The sequence below is a fragment of the Naegleria gruberi genome, assembly GCF_000004985.1.
Source record: "Naegleria gruberi genomic scaffold NAEGRscaffold_1, whole genome shotgun sequence".
NCBI lineage: Eukaryota > Heterolobosea > Eutetramitea > Acrasida > Naegleriidae > Naegleria > Naegleria gruberi.
This window is the reverse complement of record NW_003163326.1, coordinates 212,646-239,756: the sequence shown is the minus strand read 5'-3', so window position 1 is coordinate 239,756 and position 27,111 is coordinate 212,646. Positions and strand designations below refer to the sequence as shown.

The following is a 27,111-nucleotide window of genomic DNA, read 5'->3' as shown; positions in this document are numbered from 1 at the left end:
GTTCTTTATATTTAGTGTATTTCATTTAATATCCTAGCTTCTTTTTTCTTTGTGAGATAGTTTTTGATTTACCATTTACACCTAGATTATCATTTGATGGTTTGGGAGAGGCAGGTTTTTCAACACTAACTAATACAGCTGCTTCTCTTGCATAAAAGAGGGCTTCTTTTGTTTTTGTCAGCTCAGATTTTAACATGTTACTAATATCTGTGAGTTGTTCTTTCTCTTTGTACACTCGTTTTAAATCTTTCACAGCCTCCTTTAGCTTGGATCTCAGAATCTTATTTTCTGTAGCCATATCGATCAGTTTCTCTTCAGCTCTGAATACCTTTTCTTTTTGACTTTCCAGATCAAGTCTTAATTCTGTCATTAGAGAGTTCATTTTAGTGATTTGATCAATGTGCACACTGCTAAGTTTGAGTTTGTCAATTGGAGATGTCATGCTATTTTCCAAATAATTATGATTTTCTATTGAATTCTTATAATCGTCCTTATTAATTACAGATAAGCCATCAATTGAAGAAGGGGAAGATACAGAATCTATTGAACCCAAACCGAGCTCATCTTCCACCTGTGATAACATTTGTTGGTATTTTTGATTCGATTTTTGTTGTGGTTTAAGCTTGTTGTATGGGGTTGATTTTAGAGTGTTGGCTATGGAGAGTTCAGTATTTAGCATCATTATTTCTTTTCTTAATTCATCAATTTGTCTTTCCTTGTCTTCAACTATCACGTTGGCTTCGTCTAATTCCTTCCTGAATATTTGTAGAATTTGATCTTGCTTATCTGAAATCTCTTTCACTTTAGCTTCCTTTTCGTGTTCTATTTGTAGATTTAATCTTAACACTTCTCTCTTTGTAGTATTTTCTCTTTCGAAGGCCTGTTTAATATCCTCTTGAAGTTTTTCCATATCTTTAGCATTTTCTTCGCAGTTCTTTTTTAAAGTAGTGATAATATTTTCCTTGCTCTCTAGTTTTTGAGTTAGTTCCCATTCTTTTTCTTTCAACTGTTCGTAGTCTTTTTCTCTTTTTCTAATTTTTTCCTCATACTCATTTCTTAGTGAGTTAATGTCAAATAATCTCTGTTTTTCATTGTCGTCTGATTGTCTTTGATAAAGTTTAATATTCTCTTTCTGCGTTTTAATTACATTTTGAGATTCTTCAATATCTTGTTTCAATCTTTGCAGAGTAGGCTCATAAGATGCCACCAATTGCTGCTGCTGTTTGGATGACTCTCTTTGTAACTCTTGTAACTGATTCTTATGATTTAATATCAATTCATTGATGGTTTGATCCAAGGATTGTTTCTCCTCCTCCAGTAATTTTATCTTTGATGAATAATTCCTCTTGATAGAATCATTTTCAGAAATATATTTGTTTGCTATGAGTTCTTTTTCCCTTATCTGTTGCAATAATTTTCTAATTTGATCATCTTTTTCATTCAAGGAGTTTTTGAAATCATTTTCTAGGGAAATTCTTTGCTTTTCCAATAATTCATACTTTGATTCATATTGCCTTTGCTGATCTCTCAATGTAACTTCGAATTCTTTAATTATCATTTGGTTTTTCTCTTCTAACTCTTTTTTTATAAGGTCTTGATCATTTCTTAGCTCTTGCATCTTTTCCTGGTAATAGACCTCTATTTCATTATTTCTTGCACTCTCCTTCTTTTTTTCTGTTTCTAACACAAGTTTTTCCTTTTGTAACGATTCTAGCTCTTGTTTACTGTGACAACATAAACAAAGGTGTATCTATTTACTTACAGTCTTGAATTATGTTCGTTCAATTTTAAAGCCTCATTCTCAACAGTAGCCAATTCGTGGTCTCTCTCCTTAACCAATAAATAATTATACTCGCAATCGTTTCTTAGTTGTTCATAATTTTTCTCCTTTTTTTCAAGTTCCCCTTTTAATTCTTGTATTGTGGCTTCAAATTTTCGAATCCGATCATCGCACTCTTTCAGTCTTTCTTTAAATAACGTTTCAGCCTCCAAATGCTTCTGCACAAATTGTGAGGTAAGCGAGGAGAACCTCATATTGTCAGTCATTTTTTTTGATTTTTTGAGCGCCAACAATTTTTATAATGTACATAAAGGGCGCCAACTATGATGATTTAAATTTAATAGAACAAAAAAAATGATCAAAAACTTTTTCCTCTCACTTACCATCCTTTTTATTTGTTGTCCTTTCCTTTTAGCAAATCCCCAACCTGAAACTTCATCAACACACTCCATACCTAGACATCAATTTATTTGTGAAACAATATCGGAATGTATTCCTTGTACAATGGATGATTTAAAGCATCAGTATTGTGATGCAACCAAATACTACCACTTGATCATGTGTACCAAAAAAGATGATCCAAAAGAAAAAACCAAAAGAAAAGAAAGCTGTAGGCCAGATATCATATACACTCCTTTTACTGTTCAAAATTTAATTATTTTTGAATGTACAATATTTGTTTTAATCATAGTTATTGGGGTGTTATTTTATAGGAGAACTAAATTCTTATCGGAACAACAAAGTGAAAGGTATAAGAGATTGGTACAATCCTCTACCCGTAGTTAATTATTTTAAATAATTTTTTAATACTTCATAGAGATGGAATGTAATACTAGTGGACGGGATTGTATAAATTAATCGTGGAGTTATACCTCTAAAAAATCCAGCAAAACCCTCTTGTTTAAATATTTTAGAGACAGCATCCTTATAACCTGAATAGTGTGCATCGGATGAAATTTTGTGTTGTGTTTGTATCCTTGTTTTGATCACATCAAAAGGTAAAGTACAAACAGATGCAAAACTTCCAGCAATAGCACCTCTAACAGCAGCATAGTCTTTGAGAAGTGGAATGGAATAATTTTCTGATTTGTTTTTGATAAATTCATAACTTGCAAAATATAGAAATGAGAAGGGTAAATCTCTACAAAGTGTAACAGAATATCCAACAAATAATCCACCAACTCCTTTTGTTTCCATAATATGTTTCACTGATTTTACCAATCCTCGGTTGAACTGGGTTGTCAATTGTCCCTCAACTTGCAATTGTTGTTTTATAATGTTGAAAGGAGTTTTAATTCCTGACTCGACTGCTCTTCCCAATCCACCAATAATTAGAGAATATAAGGCTCCAGATGTAAGAATACTTTCCCCTTTTTGTTTGGCTTTTTCTGCATGTTTTTTATATCCTTCATAAGCTGTAAATGTAATTGCAGCACCTGGACCAATATAAAACAATCGCAGTGATAATCCTCTATATATTCCAAATCTTTCTGTTTTCATCATACTAGACAAACAATGGAAACTGTTTCTGTATACTGTATGAAAGTGAGCGGAACGTCTCTGAAATTGCATTCTAGTTTTACAAACATCTATTGGATACATTATTGTGGCAGCACCACATCTAGCCAGTGCACCCGCAATCATGGTGTCTCGGGTTTTTGGCTCTCTTTTACTCTCCGAATCATCAGGTAGGTTATTTGGCTGTAATTCTTTGTCTGCTTGTTTGTTCATTTTTTTTTGATTGATTGGAAAATAAAATTATTTTTGATGATTATTGCCCGCCAAATATGTCCTTTAAGGGACAAGGTTTCAAAAAAAATGCTTAATGATAATGTGGATGACACCTCCAGCACAACCTGCTTCACAGATGGAGAGTGTTTTTATTCTTTTTCTCCTCCCTCAACTCCTAACAGAGAGGAATTAAATACACCCAGAAATTCCCTGGTTACTTGCCCTGTGTGTGAAAAAGAATTTTCTTCAAGAAATATTGAACAACATATTGATGAATGCCTTAATTTAAGGAACATGTTGAGGTCTACTGGGGTTTCTTGCTTAACTCCTCAAAGTAAGAAAAAACCAAAACTTTACTCGCCTAAAGATTTTACTTCCTATTATGATGCTTTTTTATTTAGCACTACATCACCGGATCAGCAAAGAAAGGATGAACAGATGGCTAGGCAAATATACTTGGTAGAGCTTAAGGAGCATAAAAAACAATTGGAAAACGAGGAGAAAATGAAATGTGATTGTTGTGGTAAATACTTGACCATAGACATGTCATTCTTTATGGAGAGTTGTGTTCATGTATTTTGTGAAGAATGTTTGAGAAAGTATTTTCTTTCCTTTGGGGACGAAACTGATGACTCTTTGGACTTTGATGAATTGTCGATCCTTTGCCCAGCAAATGGATGCTGTCAGACAGTACCGTCTCAATTAATTTCCTCGGTTCTTTCTGAAAAAGAATACTCAAAGTTATTAGATATGGAATTGAGGAGAGCATTGAAGAATGCTGACACCGGAAACACTTTTATTACTTGTCCAAACTCTTCATGTAAAAATATTGTTGAAAGAATCCACATGAAGAGAGAGGAAATCATTTCTGAACTTGAATCTCAAAAAAGGCCAATCAAAGAAGATGACATTCACAAAGAAGAGTTCAGATTTAGATGTAGAGTTTGCTCCTTAGAATTTTGCTCAAAATGCTTAAAATCTCCATATCACGAAGGATTTACTTGTGACACATTTTTAGAATACCTTTCTTCGAAAAGGTGTAGATATTGTGATTCATCTATTGATATTAATTGCAATGGTGATATTTGTGAGAATGAAGAATGCAAGCAAAAAGCTCTGAATTCTTGCAATCACAAGCATACATGTGGTCATCATTGTTGTGGAATTAAGGATGAATTTGAGCACCTTCCCTGTTTGAATTGCTCTTCAAGAGATACTTGCCAAAGTGGTGATGACTATTGCAATATTTGTTGGATTAGCTCCTTGAATCATGCTCCTTGCATACAGCTTAATTGTGGACATATTTTCCATTTTGAATGCATAAAGAAAAAGCTGGAAAAGAAATGGCATGGGGCAAGAGTGAGCTTTTCATTTGAGAAATGTCCTCTATGCAACACTTCTATCCATCATCCAGCTCTAAAAGATGAAACAACCCAAGTAAGAGCACTCAAATCGATAATAGAAAAAAAATCACTGGTCAAACTAGAGCAAGAGGGTCTTTTAAAGATTGAGGAAATTACGTCTCCATCTGGAAAATATTATAACAAACCTTTAGAGTATGCAATGAACTCTTTTTCATTCTACATGTGCCATGAATGCAAAAGTCCATACTACGGAGGAAAGATTCAATGTGGAGAACAGAATGAGGATGATAATTTCAATCCAGAGGAGCTTGTTTGTGGTTCCTGTTGTGCTAAAAAGGTTAGACAAGAAGGTGTCTGTGAAGTGCATGGAGCTGAGTTTATTTCGTACAAGTGTAAATTCTGTTGGTAAGTTTAAAATCAAAGATGCTATCAATAACATTGAGAACAGTAATATGGCCACTTGGTTTTGTTGGGGAACAACCCATTTTTGTGACAAATGCCACAGAAAACAAGTAGAAACTCAGGCTCTAACAAAAACCCCAAAAAATCAACTTCCAAAATGTCTTGGTGTTGGTAAATGCCCAACAGGTGGAAATCATGCTGATAACGGGGAGGAATGTATTCTTGGATGCTCTTTGTGTACAGGAACAAATTACTAAGACAAAGAAACATATCACTCATAATTTTCCCGCCAACATCTACACATTTCCCGCCATAGGATTGAACAACATCATAAAAACATACAAAAAAAATGAACGACGAACAACTACAAAGAGTCAGACAGAGAAACAAGCTCCTCGCCACCCAAAAGGCTGCGCAAGAAGAAAAGATGAAGGAGATGGAGTTGAAAGAAAGGATGTTAAGAGAAAAATTAAAAAAACAGGATGAGCTCATCAATCAAAACATTCAAAGAAAAAAGAATGAACAATTAAGAAGCGAAAAAGCTATCCAACAAGTTAGATTGGAGAGTGAAGAGATTAGAATTTTAGAGATGAAACTTAGAACAGCATACGTCAATGTTGAGAGAGACCGACAACTCAAACATAAAGAAGATATTGCTCAAAAGCACAGGGAATTTGAAAAGCAGCAAGAGTCCGATATGGAAAGAGAAAGACAAAAGATTATCCAACAACTTAATGACATTGAGGAGCAAAGGAAAGCCCAAAACCTTTTGGCCAAACAAAAGTTGCAAGAGCAAATGGAAGAAAAGGAAAGAGAAAAAGAAATGGCCTATCTCGAGTATTTAAGAGATAAGGAAATGATTGATGCTATTACAAAGAGAGTTATGGAAGAAGAGGACCGAGAAATGAAAGAACGTTTTGAAAAGAAGAAGATGGTTCAAACATTTATTGACGAGTTTAAGGAAGCAAGACAGTCATCAAAGGATAGAGAAAAAAGGCAGAAAGACCTCGAAGAACAAAGCATTATACAATACCAAAAATACCTGCAAATGCGAGAAGAGGAAGAAAAACTCAAAAAAGCAACAGTTCAAGAGAGAAGAGACAAACTTTTGGAAATACAATCAAAGGAACTTGAAAATCAAAGAAGACTCATGGAAGAAACTGAAGAGCTTCTTAATGAACTTTATGCTGAAGAAAAGAAAGAGAGAGAAAGGCTTAAAGAGATTGAGGAATCAGAGAGAAAGCAACAACAAAAATCAGATATGTTAAGGGTAAATCATGAACAATTAATGTTAAAACAAAACAGAATTCAAGAAGAAAAACTGCATGAAGAGGCATTTAGACAATTACTTATTCAGAAATTCGAGGAAGACGAAAAAGTTGCTCAGATGAGTGCCCAAAAGAAGAGAATGAAAATGGCCGAGTTTAGAAGGGATGTTGAAGATTACTTGAACCAAAGAACTCAAATGAAGGAGATGGAGAGACAACAGTTAATTCTTGAACAGAATAAGGAAATACAAAGAGCAGAAGAAAAACAACGAATGGTGGAACAAGAAAAGGCAAAACTTATCAAAGAACATGCTGCGAAAATTCTCAAATATTTACCAAAAGGTGTATTGTCAAAGAAAGATCTTGCTATTTTACCTGAGGAATTGAGAGCAGAGATTGAAAGTGCCTCAAAATCTGCTTTTCCTCACCAATATTTGTAATCATATGTATAAAATTATATTGAAATCATTCAAATTGATTTTTAAGCCAGTCATAATTATTCACATGAACTGTTTTCTTTTAAATAGGTGGTCAATCAGAGAAGAAAAATAGCAATTAAATAGCTTGTATTTTGCCAGAAATGACACCGTTTATGATTAAAAATTCCAAATAATAAATCTAATTGCTTATTGTCATGTACTCTCTAAAGTTTTGGGCTAGAGGCCTTACCTTTTTAATTTCTTCTCTGCACATTTCAACTTTCTCAATATTATTTACTTCCAAATAGTACTTTGCCATCAACATTAATTGAGGTATTGTGACAGTACCAAGGTTGTTGAAAAAAGATTCTAATTGAACATTAAATCCTCCATCATAGAGTATTTGCATTACATAGTAAGCACAAACATTTGTATAGATAAGGCTTTCAGTTTCTTGCTTGGTTTTTACCAACTCTTCGTAAATGGTGAGAGCCTCGATGATATTTTGTTTTGGATTCTTTTCCATATAAAGTCCTCTTAGGTATTGATCACATAAAATATATGTTCTTTCATTATGGGGTATTGATATAAAAATTTGCTTTGCCTTTTCATATTGTTTCTCATCTACTAATTTTCTAATAAGATAGCCCAAATGGTAATTATTTCTGTAAATAGGTGGTATAGCTTCAAATATGAATTTTTCTAGAAACTCTGCTGACTTCTTAGTGTAAAGTTGTTTAACTACTGAAAGATATAGCTTTGAATCTCGCATTTCTACCTTTGACAGTAACTGAGTTGTTTGGTCTACTTCTCCAAGCAAAGAATGATAGTTAATCAAGACATACAATAATCTATCTTTTGACTTAATGAAGGGATAATCTGAAGAGAAAATGTTTTCGAGGTATTTAGACTTGAGTTGATTGAATAATGTAAAATTTTTTTGTCTCAATAGAATAGACAATATTTTGGCCAATAGTTTTCCACATCTCGTCTGTTCTACAAACTTTAAAATATCATTTCTCAACACAAAATCAATTGCCTCATTATATGAACCAGCTAGATCAAATCCATGTAAAACGCATAGACAAGACTCTGAGTATTGGTTGGCAAAAGTGGAGTATCTGTCTGTTCTATATGTATACTTGAAATGTTCCAAGAGTTCTGCAGCTTCTAAAGTTCTAGTTGGATCCTTTGTTATTGACCTAATTACAGTGGACACGTGCATATGTGTAGGGAAATATTTTCCATCGTCAAGGATTCTAAGTGTATTAATGGCTTTAGTGTGTAATCCAAGTTTTAAAATGGCATTCAAATATTCATTAATAATTACGTAATGTAATCTTGGGATAATATTCATATTGTGTATTCTGTTTTGCAATTCATAGTTGATTTTTTGTATAATTTCTTTCTTGTTTTTTGTAAAAATAGGAATAAATTCATTGTGGAATAGAGCCTTCATTTGCAAATATTTCTTTTTATCTTTTAAAATAAATAATTCTATTAAAATTCTTTCTAATTCCTTCTCATAATCTCCTACATCTTTGCACTCCCCAAAAAATACTTCAAATTTGGCCAGCATATCATCGTAATTTGTTGGATATATTTTTTTAAATCTTATTCTGTATGTTTCAAGAAGTTGTTGTTGTTTGATGTATGTATTTTGAACACTTTCAACAGCATGTGCCCGTCTATCAATGTTTGGTGTTGTTGAATAGCTCCTAGATATAGTTTGTACCGTTTGTAATGGTGACAACATCACGATGAAGTATCGGAAGTTGCGGCTACCATAGAGAGAGGTGTTGAGCCGAAGTAAAGACATTTTTTTAGAGTTTAATGTTTTAGCCATTTATGATACGTATTTAAAAAAGCAAACCTAAGGTAAATTAATAGCAATTACTTATTACTACTATTTCGCAAGTATTAAAACAAAAGTAATATTGAACATACTGTGATGATCATTTATTTACTCAGTAAAAAAAAATGTCTGTAGATATGCTTCAATCTTTTGGCTCCCAAGCTACCACGCTGGAAGAGTTGAAAAAGGAGCTAGAAATGAAGAAGATACAAGTTAAGAATGAATTTGATCTTCAAGAAAAGGAGATTTATGAGATGAAAAAACATCAGTCCTTACTACAGAAAGAGCTCAACGAAAATGATAAAATTGAAAAAGAATTAACAGCCGAGATTGAGATTGCAAAGGAAAATATTGCCGATAGGAAAAGAAAAGAGAAGGAATTGTCTAAAAATTCTACTGAAATTAAGGATCAATATAAAAATAGCTGTAAAGAACTTGCGCAAGCACAACAAGAGTTTGATAATCTTCAACAAAAGAAGAGGGACATGCTAGTTAAAATTGAAAATCTTCACACTGAAATTGATACCCTTAGAAAAAGAAAAGAACAAGCACTTGAAACTCAGAGAGAGAAAAAGAAAGAATTCAATCAAAAAACGAAGCAGTTAGTCACAACAGAAAAAGAATACTTGGAAAAAGAAGCCGAGCTTAAAAAAGAAGTTGAAAAATGGGAAGCCGAGTTAGCTAAAGTAAAAGACCAATACAGAAAGGAAGAGGAAGAACTGGAAAAAAAAATTCAATCTGTAGATGTAAAGTTGCAAGAAACAAAACAAAAATACAATGAGTCTAGAGAAAGTTTTGAACAATTAAGAAAATCTAGAGATTCTGAAATAGGTGGACCTTCTTTGGATGAAAAATATAGGGAGCATGACTCCTTGGTTGAGGATATTTACAAACTGGAAGCCATGTTAGAAGCTCAAAAGTTGGCAGAAGATTATTTCCTTAAACAAGCTGAAAAGCTCCTTTCCCAGCATGAGCAAAAAATTTTAAAAGAGCACGAGCAAGATTTAGAAGAATTTAACAATAATTCTGCAAAGAGAAAATCAGTATCAGACGAAGAGAAGAAGAAACAACTTCAAAAGAAAAAGCAAAATCGTTATGGAACTGCTGAACATTTCATGCTGAGAAAAGTTAAAGCTGAAATTGACATGACTAACCAATTTATTGAAATGGCTAAAGGTTTCACTCCATCATTTAATAATATTATTGGATCAGAATCACTTAAAGATCAATGTATTAGTGAAAAGGTAATCAACCAATTCCTTTCAGAACAAAAGAAGCAAAGCCAAGATGAAAAATTGTATGAATATGTAGAAATGATGAGAATCTTAAAGCTCAACAAGACAAAGGAGGAAATTTTAAAGAAAGCCATTCACAAAGTATCCTCTCTCATTGGAGAAGATGTTTCAGATATAATTGAAATGATAGATAGCAATCCATATGATGATTATCCATATGAAGTACAAAGTTTGGAAAGTTCAAAACCAAAAAGGCCTCTTAATGATGAATACTTAGTCAAATCTAGGTTTGAAAATTTACTTTCTGATGTACCAGAACCTCCTAAAGTTATCAATGTTAACGAGTTATTAAAACTCAAAAACGATCTCAAAGAAAAGGACTTGGAATACAAATGGTTAGAAACAAAAAAGAAAATTATATCATCATACTCTGATTCAGTTATTCCAAATTTGAAGAAATTTGAAGAGATACAATCAAATCATGAAATCTTACGAGTTGGTTATCAAACTGTTTTGTCTTCACCATTCCATCATAATCTTAAAAGAAAACAAGATAATAGAATTCCATATCTTGACAAGTTAGACGCTGAAAAGTTGTTCGTTCTAATTGAAGAAACAGGAGAGATGGCAAATCCTCTAAGAAGATCCAATATATCTCTAAAGTCAGACAGGAAGGTGCTTGTACTAAACATGATGAATGGTGAAGAGATTGTTTTGAACCTAAAAGATATAGTAGATATTCTTCCAGGATTCCAAACAAAAACCTTAATAGAATATGGAGAAATCAAGAGAGAGCAACTTACCTTCTCTATTATTTCCCCTACTGTAATTTTAAACTTTGAAATTATTGAACATGAAATTGAAAAGAGAGATGAATGGGTAAAGGTATTATTGTCTCTTGTTTTTGAAGCACAGAAAAATTGATGTAATTAAATTTTGGCGCCAAAATTAAAACTGTTTTTGTGTTTGTAAAAAACATTAAAAAAAAGATGTCATTAAACCCCTCCATAAATGCATTCAGAGAAGGAGGGGGTTTTAGTGATTGTCCTTATCCAACTGGAGATTTTGATAGTATTGTGATTGGGATACCTCCACAATCACCAATTCCCATAATTAACCAACCTTCAACAGGTTGTTCCTCCGAGTTTATTATTATAGATAACATTAAATTATTTCATCAGCCACATCATCATAACCATAACAAATTATTTGTACATAGAGGAGTAAATCAACGATATGGAAATATGGAATTTGATGATATTGAAAACAGTTTATTTGATGATCTTTCCTCAGGTGCATCATCCATAAACCCATCACCTAGAGTAAACCAACCATCCGATTCAAGACTATCGTACCGAGTGGTAATAGAGCCGGAAAGTCCAATTTGCTTACACCAAGTTGAAACTCCTATAATTGGGAAAGAATCTAACTCACAACCTTTTAGTACTGTGGACCAATCTCAAGCCTTACCTTGTAGTCATTTAGAAGAAATACAAGACAAACTAATCAAAGACCTGCTCAAAGACGAATTCAAAATTCCAATTTTTGAAAATAACTCAAATACTGTAAATTATGATAATGTAAATAACAAAACAAAAAGACCAACTCCTTCCCTTAGAACCTTGAAACAACCAAATCCAGCAACCAAAAATAATCAATCCAATCTTCAAAAAGCCATCAACCAAAGAATTCATTTCAGTAGGACTTTAACATCAAAGAGATCAGGATCAGCTCCTCTTTCAAGGCCAATTACAAATACTCCAGAACCTAAATCGAATAATGTTATTAAAAATTTGGAGAAAGCTATGGATACTCTCTATTCAACCCAAAGAAAACCTGAAAATCCTAGACCAGGCTCAACGCAGCCGTTTTTTAACAATAACTCATTAGAAAAGCAGGTTGAGCAATTGATAGAAAATCAGACAAGGAAGAAATCAACTCTTAAAATTTTTATTGATAATTCAAACAATGTGGAGTATGTCAGAGACAGAAAGAAGGTGAAATATGAAGGTATGAAAACTTACAATTCAAATAAGAAGAATATTGACTCTTTTCCTGAAATGCCTCCTAAAAGAGTTGATAGCGAAAAATTAATTTCTAGTCAAACTTCAAGTTTGACCACATGGGATAAACTAAAGCTAGGCACAGCAAACCTTAAAAAAAGAATTGAATCAATGAAGAGCTCATTACAAAGGTGTGGTTCTCAGCTAAGGGTTGAAAAAATACTGGGAAGTGTAAGTTCGAATAACTTGTTGGTGGCATCGACTTCAAGCTCTTCAAAGTTAATTCCTCCAACAATAGAATACAGAAGAAGCTCAACAAAACGAGAACTAACAAAACAAAAAGGAATATCTCCAGATTTATTTAACGAAAATTCAATATTATGCCAAATGTTCAATCTACTTTCTGAAATTAATAATAAGGATAAAGTGAAGATAAAGTGGACACTTAAAAAAAAGTACAAGGTTATGATTGCTCAAGAAAAAGCACGAAAAAAAGAAGCAAATTTAAAGGGAATTTATGAACATAGAAAGAGATTGACAAGATTCCAACTCCAAGCAGTATTGAACACCGTTCATCCAGCAAGAATAGCACCTGAGATAGAAGCTGCACAAATTCCACCAAAAAATAAGAACTCTCTTACTCCCAGTAACTCAACCCTGCGATCGGCTAGTCCTAATTTAGTTGATACCACAAGAACTTCCTCTAATTTATTAGAATATCATGAAAAGAATAAGGAAGATATTTTGAAACAACTAAACATAATTGAGCATCTTAATAGTACTCTGTTTTCTAATGATGTAAGCAGAAAAGTGAAATTTGGTAATCAAAAATCAAACAACAAAAATGACAGTAATTCTCAACATTGTGAGAGAAGACAATCAATTGTTTCCAATTCAGAAATATCAGAAACTTTGCAACAAGCAAAAATTTCAAGACCACAATCAGCTCCATCCAAGAAGCAATCAGAACCAACCCTCCAAACTAAAAAGTGGAATCTTCAAGATGTAATGATTGAAAAGGAACTGTCCAAACAGAAAAAGAAAATTCCAAAACCAAAGAAAAGTTTATATGCACTAGCAACCACTTTTTCAGAAACAAAGCTGAAATTATTTAACCCATATTCTCCAAATGTAAAGGAAAATTCTGAGAATTATTCACAACATGATCAAACAAGGAAAAATAAGAGTAAGGGAAACAGTCTAGTAACAGAATTCCAAAAAATGGTTCTGGAAGAGAATACCTCAAGTTCTGGATTGAACAGAAGTGCTATGAGTGAAATAGATGAAGCACCCAGAGATACGTATGATTTTAGTACTGTTAATCCTTTCGATGCTGTAAAAAATCTTAATCTGACAAAACAACCAGCTTCCATGAGTGAGATGCTTTCCATTTCCACAAATCTGCCCAACAATTCGGCAGAAGAATCACATCACAAGGAGGAGAATGCCAGCTATAAGAAAAAACCAAAATTAAAACCTCCACTAGATACTGGACTGAGGAAAGTCAAGAAAGATCAAAAAGTGGATATAGGGCTTGTCTGTACTACAGGTAATTTCACCTTGTCCTAAATATTTTTCAAGGAGAATCCAACACCGTTCTCGGAGACATTAAAAAAATCTATTAAAAAAAATGTCAGCAATACCTCATATTTATGAATTTCCTGTTGTTTACCAACAAAACAGGATTGAAAATATCCAACAAATGTTGGATTCCTTGGAACACCTAGAAAGAATTAGTGTATCTGTATTCCAGAAAATAACTGACAAAGTCACCGAGCAAAGAAATACTCTTCAAAAAGTGCAACAACGTGCTGCTGTTTGCAAAAAAGCAGTAGAATGGGTACAAAAAGAGAGGAAGAATGAAGCAACCAGAGTTCTCAGTAGCCCACACTACCCAGACAAGGATATCAGTAATGTAGAATATTCACCAACCTTTGCAGCTCGTGACAGAATTGGGATTCAACAAATGGAGTTTCACAAGTTTAATCCTGGTCCGAACAATATTCTTTTCAATGTAAGTTTTTAATCTGGAAATTTAAAATTGATCATCACAAAATAATTTAGCATAAATTATATAATCCTATTGAACATTTCGAAAAGTCTCCTACAAGGCAAAACAAACAATCACACAACAAAATTCCAAAGAAATTAGATGAAGGAGTAGGTAAACTACCATTCAAGAATGTACAATCTGTTAGTGAATTACTTTGTTTTAATACCAATATGAATGTTTATCACAAGTATCATGGTGCCGATCCTCTTCAGGCAAATTATCATACCACAATGATGATGATGGCCATGGAAGGAACATCAAACAAAAACGATAAGAATCATGACTTTGCCTCCGCTAACAATTTATATATTGATCCAGCTCCTCCTTCTCTGTCCAAAGATTCTATCTATGATATGTATTGGGGAAGTTCGGCAAGTCAGGAACAAAACATTAAGGCATTTGCACCTACAAGAAGAGAATTGCCAATGTTTGAATTTCCTTCCAATTTAGGATTACCAAATATTGTGGATACAGCCCAGTGGGATTTATCTTTAGATAATATGCCATCCATTGCTCCTTCTTCTCTACCTTCATTAGATTTAGGAAATAACAATAGTACAACATCTCTCAACACAAATGCAGTTCCATCTTCAATTGATCCAACATCTTCATCAATACCATCTGTACCAACAAATGTACCACCACCTCCTGTTACCTCTACAGGCGTTGTACCACCACCTCCTGTCACTATGGGTAATGTACCACCACCTCCTGTAATGTCATCTAGTAGTGTACCACCACCTCCAAGTGGCGTACCTCAACCACCTTCTATTCCGATCGTAACACCAAGTGCAGAAGGTACTGGTGATAATGATACAGATGAAAATGAGAATACAGAAAGTGGAGGAGGTGATAGAAGCGATCTTTTGGCTTCTATTAGAAATTTCTCAAAGAACAAACTTAAAAAAGCCAACAAAATTCGTGATAAGGAATCCTCCAAAGAAGCTTCTGCTCCTCAAAAGTCTTCAGGTGGTGACATGATGACAGATTTATTCAGAAAAATTGGGTTAAGAAGAAATGCCATTGAGGGAAGTAAGGATGAAAAAAAACCAAAGAAGAAAAAGAAGGAAAAGAAACCAGAAGAACCTATTCCACCAGTCCCAACTCCAAATCTTACCCCAAACTCGACAGCACCAGATTCTTCAGCTGCTACCGAATTGCCTAAAATGCCCCCTCCACCAAAACGTCCACAATCAGAAGATGACTCTGATGGATCCGATGTGGATAGTTGGTAATTTTCATTAAAATTTTTCATTTATATTTTTGGCGCCAAAAACAGGTACAACTTTATAAAAAACAATCGTAAAAAAATGAAGGCAAATGCTACAACGGAGGCTAAATTAACTAGGAGTGAGCTTTACTCGGCTTTAATGGATAGTGAGGATGAAGAGTATTTCAGAGAACTCAAGGAGGAAGAGGAGGAAATATTTCAATCCAAAAAACAGAAATCAAGAGTGCTGGATATATCTCCAAGAGGATCACTTGATAGCGAGAATACATTAATGGTGGATGAGGATGAGGATGATGATAACACTCTTGAAGGTACTCTTAGATTGTTGGAAAAGAAAAAAAAGAAACAAGAAGACGAAAAGGTTCCAGAATTGAAAAGAAAGCAAGCACCTCTTCCAGAATTGAAAAAAGAACCAGAAGTTGTAGAAGATTTTATTAGAAATTTTCTTTCAAAAAGGGGTTTGGAGGACAGTTTACGAATGTTCAATGATGAATTATATGAAAAAAAACAAAAAGGAGAAATTGAGGATTTTGCTGATTCAGTCCCTGATGTTTACATCCAACTTCAGAGAGTGGAAGAAGAGCTTAGTTATTGTAAAAAGCAAATGGAACAACAAAAACAGCTCTCAGAGTAAGTTTATCATTTATTATATGATTGTTTGAAAGAAATAGAAATATTGTACAAAAGTTTGAAAAGCTCAAAAGGGTGAAAGATCACCACAAAATGAACCATATGCAAACTGTCCAAACAAAGGATCAATTAAGGAAAGAATTAGAAAGAATGAGAAATCACTGCGCCAAGTACGAACCTTTTATTGCTGAACTTACTCTTAAATATGACAAGGTTTTTAAAGAAAAGACACTCGTTTGTTTGGAAAGGGATAGGCTACTTAATAGATTGAATGAGCTCGACAATTTTAAGCAAACCGAGCCAATCTCTAGTGTAAATACTCAAGAAATAGAAAAAAAGAAAATGAAATCATCAATTACCAACACTCAAAAGAAATCTGTAAAGAAAAAGGATTCAACTCTTCCTCTTGAAAAAAAGAATCCTTATAAGGAAAAGAAGCTTTCAAGAGTAATGGCTGAAACCTTCACTCTTACTCAAAATTATGAAAGTCATTCTATGGCAATAACTGGTTTAGCTGTTCACTCCAAAAAACCAATAGTGGCCTCAGCTTCAGATGATGGAACCTGGAAAGCTTGGTCATTACCAACCTCTAAAGTGATAATGAGCGGTGAGGGTCATACTGATTGGGTGAGTGGAATAGATTTTCATCCTTTTGGGACTCATTTGGCAACTTCTGGAGGTGATTGTACAGTCAAGTTGTGGGATTTTACTACTGCCAGTTGCTCTTCAACTTTTGAGGACCATACACTTCCTGTTTGGGAATGTCAGTTCCACCATTCAGGAGATTTTTTAGTGAGTTGCTCAATGGATCAAACAGCAAAGTTGTTTGATATTAGATCTGAGAAGTGCGTCACAACTTTTAGAGGACATAAGGACAGTGTAAATAGTGTGGTTTGTGTTCCTTTTACAAATCTATTGCTCTCAGCTTCAGCAGATAAGACACTTTCTCTTTGGGATATGAGGGTTGACAGTAAGAGTATTTGTGTTCAGACTTATTATGGGCATAAGAATAGTTGTAATAGTGTTACAATTAATCTCCAAGGAGATACTATCGCCTCAACTGATTGTGATGGTCTGGTCTTGTTGTGGGATATGAGAACCCAAAAAATAAGAAATCAATTCAACATAAGTGATGTACCTGTATCTGCAAACAAGTGTACGTTTGATCAGAGCGGAAAAGTGCTGGCGGTTGCCTCATCAGATAGTTCTGTAAGATTGTTTGCACCAGATGGAGTAAAAGACCAAGAAGAAAGCTCTAAATCAAACTTTACTCTTGGAGATTTGAAGGGAAGCAAGGAAGGAGTGCAAGTAGTAAAATTTGATCCTGATGGAAAGTACCTTGTAAGTGGAGGTGATGATGGAATTCTTTGCCTATTCACTAACTAAGTTCTAATAAAAGAAACAATCCAGAATACAAAAAAAAATGACTTGTTCGGGATTGCTGGAAAAGTTGGATAATCCCAACATTGAAATTAAGAAGAGAGCAATGGCAAATTTATTAAATAAATTCAAATATGGAGTTGTTAATGTGCAGTCTTCCGAGGATGATGAGCAGCTATTAGTAGCCTTGTTGAAATGGTTCAACAATAATCCTTGTTTTTATTATCGGCAAGTAATACAACTTGTGCGAGAATTTGCTAAGGTTTGTAACAATATCCAAAAACACTAACTCAGAACAGAGTAAAACAAGTGCTTTGATTTTGATAGAGATTGGAGCTATAGGATTTTTTCAAACTTTGAGATTGTATGCTCCTGAAGATATTCATTCCGATGTTGATTCAATAGTGGAAGTATTAAAACAAGTAAGAAATGAGAAGGAAAATATTGTCACTATTTACCAAGAGCAATCTATTTTAAATCAATCATCTACTGATTTACATACTTCTCGATTTCAGATATATTCTACAAGAGAAAACATGCCACAGAAAGAACCAAAAAATACTAGGAAGGCTATTAAAAAAGCTGATTTGGCAGAATTGGACAAACAATATTTATTTGAAATCAACGTAAAACTTCAACAAAGGAGAGTGGACTTGATACAAGAGGCTCTTTCAGATCTCAAAAAATCACCCTTATTGGAGTTTCCAATCGAATACTTTGTTCAAAGCCCAGAAATTATTAGGGTAAGTTTGAGATCAATTAATTGACTTAAATTATGTAGTCCTTGGTGTCATCGATTCAGAGTGATTTTGGAATGGCAATAGATTTACAAGTTTTAGAATGTTTGAGTGTTTTATTTGACAAAGCGTCTTTGAAAATTCTTAATAATTCTCTAGAGAGCTATACATTTGTTGACACTGATTCAATGCTATATATTTTCAAATATTGTTATTCTAAATTTATATATATTTTCAAACTTAAACCTTCATTGCTGGGAAGACTTGTTGATATCCTTAAATTGATTTTGAATTGTTTCTTAGAACAAATTTGTTCATTAGACAAGCTCACATTAATGGAAAGTTTGATAAATATTTATGAGGATATTGGAAATTTATTGCACGAGAAACTAGATATTTTGGATACTTATAAAATTGTCGATCTACTAACAACAATTTTGAACAGATCAAGCTCTACCATCGTAAGTATCCTAATATATTTATCCTTATTTATTAACTAATTTCAGTTAATGGACTGTATTGAAAAACTTAGCCCTATTTTGGAGAATTTTTTATTTGACAATAATTTATATTTGTGTTTTCCTCAAATACACAAACAAGTTTTGAATCAAGTTCAACGTTTTGAGAATAAGGCGTGCAACAATTTCAATACACTCCCAGAGATTGAAAAATCTTTCAAGCTGTTGGAACAATTGATGGACGAAGATTGTGATGTACTACCTGATGCAGAAGCACATCTAAGCAGGCTTCGTAACATATTTCTAATACTACCACATACATTCGATGCGCGAATTTTAGAAAGATACATGCAAGAATTATTTATAACATCCGAGTTTTTAGAAGATTCTTGTAGAGAGTTGTTGTTGGACTTGCTTTCTTGTAATAATAAGGATATTAGAAGCTATGCAATTAAATTCATTGCAGAAGATCAACATGTGTTTCTTGAAAAGCTTGCTTCTGAAGATATATTCTACCTAATATCTCTTCACTCCATAGAATTGGAAGAATCGGTAAAGACTACTTTGGATATCGTTCAAAACAGTCCTTGTTCAATAAGAGGATTTTTACCAAACCTTCCCTTATTACAATGCACTATCAAATACTCTGAAAATATTCTCTCAGCTAAAGATAGTTTAGATGAAGTTACTTCTACTCTTCAATTATTTGAAAGACTAATGACAAAGGAAGAACTATTGGCTTATCACACGAGATTTTTATTCCACAAATATAAGTGGATTAGAGAGACAGCAAGTGTTAACCTCAAATCTCTATTTATTTTAGATTTGAAAACAGAAAATTATATCGAACTCAAAGAAGGTGATCCCTTTTTAAGTTGCTATTTAGAGGATGTGGATAGATTTTTTGATTCACCCATCCCAAATGATAGTTTTGATATTGATATTGAATCACTAGTATCACTAATGAGAGACACAGAGGACTCTCTTATTTTGAAATCAGTTGCTAATCAATTATGTACTCTGTTGAGAATTCAACCACTCAACAGCAAAATTTTATCTAAGGAGGTAGCAGAAATAGTCTTAAACAGAACATTAGAAAATATTTCTAAGGAGTTGCTTGTGTTATTAATTCTTATTTTTGATAACAAAGAATTTGCAATGGAAGAATCCAAACTTTCCTCCCTATACAAATGTAAGTTAATTGGTCATATTCTATTTTCTTAGTTCCCTTAGTACTTTTCCATGTTGATTTAGTAGTTAGAAAGCTCTCTTTTATGTTTCTAAGTAGAATAGTGTTTTCTAAGGACAGATATGTAAGGAATAGTAATGGATTCAAAACACAGATGGTGTTTGAAACAAATGAGAAAGCAAATCCAATTCTAAAAAATATATCAGAATCATTTTACACATTTCCACACTCCTCATTTTACAAAATTGAATGTGAAAGTGATACGAAAGTCTACTCAACAGAATTAGTGAATTTTTTCAAATTTAACAAATCATTCACCGAAAATTCAGAAGACCAACAATTTGAAGTTCTTTATGAAATCCATCCAAAAATTTTTATTAAGAACTCACTTTTAAAGCTTTCACAATCTAGAAGTCATGGAGAATTCCTAACAAATCTTCAAATTCTTCAGGACTTTCTAATGATGGATGAACATTGTTTCGATATCTTTTGTGAAAGTGACTGGAGAAGAGTAATCTTCAAGTTCTTACAAAAAGCGCCTACCAGCAAAGCAGATGATCTTGTTTTGGAAAATTTAATAGGTTTTTTCTCTACAATAGCGAAAAAAAAGAGATTTGAGAGGGATTTGATTTCTGAACTCTCTTATTGTTTTTGCAAAAACTTTATTACTATTTTACAACCAAGCCAAACAGATCACCTGGTTCATGATCGTACAAGCTTAAGGGCTTGTATGCTGAAATTTTTAGATTTTTGCACACAATCCCTACAGGAAGAAGAGTGTGTAGATGAGTTGAAATTATTACTGAATGATGAGTTGCTACTTATTTCCCTAAGAAATTTTATCAAAAAGAAGATTCCCTATGATCTAAGAGTAGACTCGTTAAGATGTATTTGTAGGATTGGAATGAGTGGTAAAATATTCTCTATTGATAGTTTAGAGATATTGAAATCCACTTTTGAAGATATTTTGCAAGTACTCTTACAAGAAAGAGAAGCGTTTGAAGCTGGAGTTTGTTTTGGGTCACATTGCGAACACATTTGTTTGAAGTCGTTAGAGTCCCTTTCAGGATTATTAAGAAAATACGAAATATCGTGGATAGATATTGTTAAAGAACACGAAATATTTCTTTCTTTAATATTTTCGAAAAATTTTAATGTACGAGAGAGCATTTTCAGCATAATTTCGAACGGATTGCACACCAAAGAAACTTTTGGACTGTTAGAGAAATCAAACCCAAAGCTGGTAGAATTAATAGTGAGCAAACTTTCCAGCGCAGATACTGACATAGTTAAGGATCAATGCATTTGGATAATATGTAAATACATTTCTCTAAGCTCAGAGCCTTTGAATAGATTTTTGGAATGTATTCCATTCCCACAATTATTCAATCTAGGAGATAGAAATTTAGAATCTGTAACTGCTCTTATATATCAATTATTACTGAGGGATCCATCTTCACAGAGTAAGGTTCTCTTTGAAAACAGTTCTTTAAATTATATATTGCAAAAATTAGAGGATGTAGCCTATTTAGGAACAATCTCTTATAATTCCTTAGAAAATTTATTGAAAGTTGTTAAGAAAATCATACAAAACAATAATGATATTGCTTCATACCTGATCAGAGACACTACATTGGTGGATAATATACAAAAGATTGTTGGAACATTACTAACAGTTAAGAAAACTGACAAATTGATAGAATTAGCGTTTTGTATTATGAATAATCTAGTTGCATTTGCCAAAAATGATGATCTATCTCTAGAATATTTGAAAACTAGGGAAAATACTCTAAAAATTATTTCTGCTACCCTCCAGTCATCACTCTCTATTAATGTGAATATAACAGTTTCAAAATATGTAACAACCCTAATTGGAAGAAAATGTTTTCCATATAATTCTGAACTAGGAGAAAATGAATATGTGATGCAAATAGTGGACGAGATTCAACGATTGTACTATTCAAGTCAAGATAACTTTTTTGCAAATATCGATTGTGAGGAATGTTTTATACTTGGTAAATCTCTATCTTGGATTCTGAACATTTACACAACCACAAAAGAAAAGGTTCAAGAGTCTATAATTGAGAGTAATTGTACATTCAACAGAAAGATTGTTTCTTCCCTTTCTATCGATTTTATGCACACCTCCAGGTCAGAAAAGTGTAACAGTATTGATAAGCTAAAACATCAACTTGTCCTCAACCTTTCCATTTTCCAACACTTATTTCTATCTAACCATGCCAAGAAGGTATCTAATGACTTTAACCTATTTCAAGATCTAAAATATATTTGGTTCTCTGATTTTACAGACTCAGAAATAAGGTTATCATTGCTTTACGTTTATCTAAATATGGTCACTAATTGTGAGAGAAGCAAACTTGAGTTTGCAAAAGATATTAACAAGAACAAAAACAATTCTCTTCTACTTGATATTGTTAGCGGATCATTATCAGCCAAAAGCAAGCTCACTAATAGTCATGCCTATTTCATGTTATTAAGTTCTCTGATTAGTACAGGAGAGGTTAGATATTCCATGTTAAAGTATGGACTAGTTGATAAAATCATCAATGGTCTTAAAGAAATATTTATCAAGAAGAAAGATGACACAAGAATGGAATACTGTTTAAAGCTGTTGTCTCATTTGTCATTCTTTGAAGATTGCCATGAATCTTTCTTACAATCTGATACTATTGACCATTTATTTGAACAATTCGAAAAAAGCCCAAACGAAGCAGTGAAAGAATATCTCGTTATAATATTCAGAAATCTACTATTTTGTAGAAGTATGAGCACCTTAATATTAAGAGTGGAAGAATTGTGTGTTTTAGTTCTAAAAATAGCAACACTTCTCAAAGGTAATACATCCATCATGTATTATTCCGCCAACTTAATGTGGACCTACCTTTCACTTTATGTTGATGTAAGTTGTTAGATTGAAGTCATAATTAACTTTTTCAAGGCTAAAAGAGTACTAAAGAGAGGACCAACATTAGAACTGTTGAAAAATACATTTTCCCATCCATCGTGTAACAACCAAACTTTAGAAGTGTTTAAAAAGATTTGCCACTCGTTGGAGATTAATGTTTAATTGATGTAAGTTTGTTCTTTTTTACAATTAACATTAAAAAAATGAACAAACAATTAGTAGCCCTAATAGCCATCTGCATTATTGGTTTGAATAGTGATGTTTTCTGTTGGTCAATTTTCAACATTCAAGATTTCCATGATCAACAAGACAAAGGTAAAACCTTGTTAGTAAAATATCAAGCTAAATCAGATTGGTCGAACTGTTGGAAGGTTGCTGTTGATTCCATGACTCGTTCATGCAAAGAAATTAAAACAAGAGAAGAGATTAGAAGTAAACTTGCAATTCAATTAACCAACTGCCATTTAGCAAAATCTGGACTGAAAACCTTTGAGTGTACTGAAATGATGACTGTAGAAGAGTGTACAAAAGACATGATATCATCTCCAATAGCTTTTAATGCTTACACTGAATTCAGCACTCATGTGGATCAAATTTGTTTCTACATCAAATCAGAGTCCTTTCAAGAAGAATCAGAGAGACTAGTGGAGCAATTGGTAAATGAAACAGAGAACTCCCTCCGTGAAATTGAAAATCTAAAGGAGCAATCGATGAATATTAAGGAAACTCTCTCCTTTTCAGAAGAAATTCAAACCCGAATTTTGCAAGAGCAGAACAAGTTTGACAAGGCACTTTCGCTAATGAAAAAATTAGAGCTGGAGTTTTATGAGAGCTTGAAAAAAGAATTTTCTCATATTCATTCAATGTCGAAATCCTTATATGAAGAATCCAAACTCATTTCAGATGAACAATCAATGATGAGACAAGAAGTTTTAAATGGTTTCAATCATATTGACAAATCCAATCAGCAATTAGTGACATCTTTAGAACAATCTATCTCCCATTCAACAAAAATAAGGAAAGACCAAGAACATACTCTCAACATTTTAAATTCATTCCAAGAAAAACAAAGTATTATTAGTGACAACACTGTTAGATCTATGAAAAATCAAAAAAAGCTATTGAAAGGACAACAATTGTTACAAAATCTTCAGAATAGTATAGCTCAAATAACGTCTAGTAAGCTGGGCATTATTGAAAAATATACAACCGAGATAGGATCCAACATTGAAATTTCAATGAAAAACCAAGAAATTTTAATGGAGAAACAAAAAGAATATGAGATATTTATTGATAAGTTGAAAAGTGAACAGGTCAATCTATTCAAAACTGCACAAAAAACATTGGTTGAAATTTTGAGTAACTCACAAGAGACCGTTCAAAATATTAATGCGCAACATGAACATGTAAGGGAAATTCTGGATGGGATTATTGGAATATCACATAATTACACAACTTTGATTGGAGAGTTTATGGACTTTAAATCGTTTCTCTTTTACTTCTTTTCAGTAATTATGTCATTCTTATTGACAAGCACAAAATGCACTAGCAAGGCGAGAGTTTACCTCCTTTTGTTAATTACTGTGAATTATATCATAGAAAAAGTATTACACTCACTAATCTGGAATGAGAATATTTACAGGAATATTAGAAATCAATTACGTTTTGCTTCAATTGTTATTGGTGCTGTTTTACTTTTGAGGTCTATTTTCTTTTTTAGAGACTATTCACACATGTCCTATCAAGCGGTACAAGATTTAAGAGTTGATCTGGTAAAGCAAAAGAAAGCATACTACATGATCAAAAAAGGATCTACATTCAAGTGTTCGAAAAATACATATCCAATCAACTCAGCTCTAGCAGCTCCAATATCAACAAATTATTAAATAAAGAACATTGTGGTAACATTTTCATTTAACTTGGAAATAAGTTCTCTAGATGCCCTAATTGATTGTTGAACATTTAGATTGTAGTCTTCCGGATTAAGAGGTCTCAAAGCCTTTCTTATCAAATTCTTATAGATGAGATCATTGTCAATCTCACCTCTAAACTGGAGTACTAATTGAGCAGAGAAGGCTCTTCCTAAATGTTGCACATCGACAGTTGTGATTATTGATGGAGAGCGTTTGAGTAAACGTTTTGGTTTTTGAATTGAGAGAGGTTTAAAAAGTTGGGCGTTAATAAAGACTGGGAAAATATGTTCGGTAGAGGGTTCTGCAGAGAGGTTTTGTTTCATTTGTTTTTATTGTAAACAACGTTACAAGTTTGTAAGTATTCCAAAATGAGATGAAGAATTATTTTTTCTTTCCAAACATTTTAGAAAACATTGACTTTTTGGTATTCTCTACTGCTTCTGTATTTGCATCCGCAAAGGTTGATGTTATTTTCTTGGCCTTTTCTATCAAGTGCCTAACTTGCTTTTCATCTCCAATCATTTCTTCTGATGCATTCGAATCAAGTTTGATAAAATAGGATGGGTCCTGTTTGGCGAGGGCTAATGAAGTAGCAGCAGCCAGTAAATCCTTGTTTGGCTTTTCTCCCTCCTTTGCTGAATGTTTTTGCTTCAAGCAAAGGGCTAATTGAAGACTAACTTGTGCAATATTCTTATGGTTTGGAGTATTTTCATAAATAACATCAAATAAGCCCATAGCTTGTCTGTAAAATTGTTCACATTCTCTATATCTACCTAACATGAATAAACTTGTACCCATATTTGACAAGGTAACACCCAACTCTTCTCCAAAATATTGAGTTCCTATTTGATTATTAACAATAAGCCCTTCTTCACCAAGTTTTTCTCCATTCACTGGTCCACCTGTGAACATGAAAAATGCTTCAGAAAAGTATGTCAATGATTGTTCATACTTTCCAAGATCATGATACATTAATCCCATATTATTCAATACAATTATGTGAAGTCTGTTAGCAATAGTATTCTTACTCTCTGGTGTAATACATTTGATTTCTTTCTCTTTCAATTTCGCCTTAATATCCTCAAAAACCTTCAAAGCGTAATTGTAACTTTCCAAGGCAAGAGTAATTTGCTTAGAATTAGAATAGCATTGAGCAATATTGTTTCTTGTGATTGCAAAGTGTATTCTTTGATCGTTGGCATTCAATGGGTCCTCAGATTCTCCATATTGATTTACAACTTCCTCGTGTTTGGTGGCCTTGTCATTTTCTAATTCCTCCAATTCCTTCACAAGTTTTCCTCTTTCTGTTGCACTCTTTTCAAACCATTTGGTTGCAGTGAAAAAATCTCTTCTATTTTCCATAAAATAAAGTCCAACATTGTTATATAAAGTACCTTTCCAAAGTGTCAATTCCAATAATTTTCTATTATTATTTGATTGGTTCTTTAATAGAAAATTTTGATACTGTTCATATAATTGTTCTGCCTGTGTATAAAATTTCATTGAATCTTTTGAGGTATAAACAAGAGGAGCTGTAGTTCCTGTTGTTACTGACGGTGCTTTAAGTCCCAATTTGGCCAAAGTTGGAGGCACAATACCACTTTTTGCCATATATCTAAGAGTTTCGGCAAAGTTATTCAATCCAATTGAAAGTGCTAATAAAGAGTCAACTGTCAAATTATCATCATTTAACTTAATTTCTCTTGTTAATAATTGATGTTTGTCAAAAAGTAAAAAGGCCCTAATAAAAAGCTCATAGCTTTTTAAATATTGCCTATTTTCAAACTCGGAAAACCCCTCCTTGAGCAAGTCTTTTGCTTTCCTAATGTCTTGTTCAATACCAGTATTGATATTAATAATTGTAGAACTTTGGGAAATATTATTATAATAATTTAATGAAGAAAATGCTCTCAGCATTCCACCAACATTGTTAAATGCAATTATTTGATAATTATTGTTATTGATGGTAAATTTATTTCCAGAAAGAAAAATAACTTTAGGTGATACTGTTCTTCCTCTGTTAAAAGCATTCAAAACGGAGGATGTTGATGATTTGATGATTTTCATTTTTTTTATTAATTTTAAAATAATATAATTTAATTTTTTATTTTAATTTAAATAATATTACTGTCCACAAGTTTATAATGGTTGAAAAAATCGGCAAGTAGTTCTGGAGGGCATGTTGTAAAAAAGGTAGCAGGATATACTTGAGTTTTCCAAAGTGGATGGGAAATGAGTCTACACTCTGCAATTGAATAATCAACGGTGTAGCTCTTTAAAAACATTTCACAACCATCCACATCACTGTAAAGCATTCCTCCTCTCTCTGATAACATTGGATAACCAGTTACTGGATCCGTATAATCACTCCAGTAGCCTTGTGATAAAGTGTCAATATACTCTTTCAAACAATTAGAAAATGAATAAAACTACGAAACGATATAACTCTCAAATAATTATAAAACAAACCTTATGAAGTCTGTCATCTTTTTGTTTACTACTTTCCTCATCAAAAACGAACAGAGGGCATGATACAT

The 27,111-nt window shown here is 33.0% G+C and overlaps 13 protein-coding genes across 13 annotated transcripts; 9 read left to right on the top strand and 4 right to left on the bottom strand.

Moving 5' to 3' along the window:
• Positions 1-25: 25 nt before the first annotated feature.
• Positions 26-2,034, bottom strand: NAEGRDRAFT_44969 (uncharacterized protein; the record flags this gene model as incomplete). Its single annotated transcript, XM_002683002.1, has 2 exons — positions 26-407; positions 1,763-2,034. 2 exons carry the CDS (start codon positions 2,032-2,034, stop codon positions 26-28), a joined length of 654 nt encoding a protein of 217 aa, XP_002683048.1.
• Positions 2,035-2,566: 532 nt separating this feature from the next.
• NAEGRDRAFT_29313 (uncharacterized protein) lies at positions 2,567-3,424 on the bottom strand (the record flags this gene model as incomplete). Its single annotated transcript, XM_002683001.1, has 1 exon — positions 2,567-3,424. The coding sequence occupies one exon, from the start codon at positions 3,422-3,424 to the stop codon at positions 2,567-2,569; it is 858 nt and encodes a 285-aa protein (XP_002683047.1).
• A 630-nt stretch (positions 3,425-4,054) lies between these two features.
• NAEGRDRAFT_61166 (uncharacterized protein) lies at positions 4,055-5,284 on the top strand (the record flags this gene model as incomplete). The annotated part of the gene is made up of 1 exon (XM_002683353.1): positions 4,055-5,284. One exon carries the CDS (start codon positions 4,055-4,057, stop codon positions 5,282-5,284), a length of 1,230 nt encoding a protein of 409 aa, XP_002683399.1.
• A 420-nt stretch (positions 5,285-5,704) lies between these two features.
• On the top strand, positions 5,705-6,985 carry NAEGRDRAFT_44967 (uncharacterized protein; the record flags this gene model as incomplete). Its single annotated transcript, XM_002683352.1, has 1 exon — positions 5,705-6,985. The coding sequence occupies one exon, from the start codon at positions 5,705-5,707 to the stop codon at positions 6,983-6,985; it is 1,281 nt and encodes a 426-aa protein (XP_002683398.1).
• A 178-nt stretch (positions 6,986-7,163) lies between these two features.
• NAEGRDRAFT_61164 (uncharacterized protein) lies at positions 7,164-8,321 on the bottom strand (the record flags this gene model as incomplete). The annotated part of the gene is made up of 1 exon (XM_002683000.1): positions 7,164-8,321. The coding sequence occupies one exon, from the start codon at positions 8,319-8,321 to the stop codon at positions 7,164-7,166; it is 1,158 nt and encodes a 385-aa protein (XP_002683046.1).
• A 623-nt stretch (positions 8,322-8,944) lies between these two features.
• On the top strand, positions 8,945-10,978 carry NAEGRDRAFT_61163 (uncharacterized protein; the record flags this gene model as incomplete). The annotated part of the gene is made up of 1 exon (XM_002683351.1): positions 8,945-10,978. One exon carries the CDS (start codon positions 8,945-8,947, stop codon positions 10,976-10,978), a length of 2,034 nt encoding a protein of 677 aa, XP_002683397.1.
• A 65-nt stretch (positions 10,979-11,043) lies between these two features.
• Positions 11,044-13,626, top strand: NAEGRDRAFT_61162 (uncharacterized protein; the record flags this gene model as incomplete). The annotated part of the gene is made up of 1 exon (XM_002683350.1): positions 11,044-13,626. One exon carries the CDS (start codon positions 11,044-11,046, stop codon positions 13,624-13,626), a length of 2,583 nt encoding a protein of 860 aa, XP_002683396.1.
• A 68-nt stretch (positions 13,627-13,694) lies between these two features.
• On the top strand, positions 13,695-15,381 carry AM5 (uncharacterized protein). The gene is made up of 2 exons (XM_002683349.1): positions 13,695-14,071; positions 14,122-15,381. The coding sequence occupies exons 1-2, from the start codon at positions 13,760-13,762 to the stop codon at positions 15,343-15,345; spliced, it is 1,536 nt and encodes a 511-aa protein (XP_002683395.1). The 5' UTR covers positions 13,695-13,759; the 3' UTR covers positions 15,346-15,381.
• A 348-nt stretch (positions 15,382-15,729) lies between these two features.
• Positions 15,730-17,339, top strand: NAEGRDRAFT_952 (uncharacterized protein; the record flags this gene model as incomplete). Its single annotated transcript, XM_002683348.1, has 2 exons — positions 15,730-15,971; positions 16,013-17,339. Coding segments are annotated over 2 exons (1,569 nt in total), but the record flags the coding sequence as incomplete, so codon positions are not given.
• Positions 17,340-17,887: 548 nt separating this feature from the next.
• Positions 17,888-19,770, top strand: NAEGRDRAFT_61158 (uncharacterized protein; the record flags this gene model as incomplete). The annotated part of the gene is made up of 3 exons (XM_002683347.1): positions 17,888-18,094; positions 18,250-18,549; positions 18,595-19,770. The coding sequence occupies 3 exons, from the start codon at positions 17,888-17,890 to the stop codon at positions 19,768-19,770; spliced, it is 1,683 nt and encodes a 560-aa protein (XP_002683393.1).
• Positions 19,771-20,639: 869 nt separating this feature from the next.
• Positions 20,640-22,667, top strand: NAEGRDRAFT_61157 (uncharacterized protein; the record flags this gene model as incomplete). Its single annotated transcript, XM_002683346.1, has 1 exon — positions 20,640-22,667. One exon carries the CDS (start codon positions 20,640-20,642, stop codon positions 22,665-22,667), a length of 2,028 nt encoding a protein of 675 aa, XP_002683392.1.
• Positions 22,668-22,864: 197 nt separating this feature from the next.
• Positions 22,865-24,547, top strand: NAEGRDRAFT_61156 (uncharacterized protein; the record flags this gene model as incomplete). Its single annotated transcript, XM_002683345.1, has 1 exon — positions 22,865-24,547. The coding sequence occupies one exon, from the start codon at positions 22,865-22,867 to the stop codon at positions 24,545-24,547; it is 1,683 nt and encodes a 560-aa protein (XP_002683391.1).
• A 330-nt stretch (positions 24,548-24,877) lies between these two features.
• NAEGRDRAFT_77686 (TPR domain-containing protein) lies at positions 24,878-26,641 on the bottom strand (the record flags this gene model as incomplete). Its single annotated transcript, XM_002682999.1, has 1 exon — positions 24,878-26,641. The coding sequence occupies one exon, from the start codon at positions 26,639-26,641 to the stop codon at positions 24,956-24,958; it is 1,686 nt and encodes a 561-aa protein (XP_002683045.1). The 3' UTR covers positions 24,878-24,955.
• Positions 26,642-27,111: the final 470 nt, after the last annotated feature.

Excerpts from the sequence above, each read along its gene's own strand:
- AM5 (XM_002683349.1), top strand. The coding sequence starts at position 13,760 with ATGTTGGATTCCTTGGAACACCTAGAAAGAATTAGTGTATCTGTATTC. Across the intron at positions 14,072-14,121 it reads CGAACAATATTCTTTTCAAT|CATAAATTATATAATCCTAT; the intron begins GTAAGTTTTTAA and ends AAAATAATTTAG.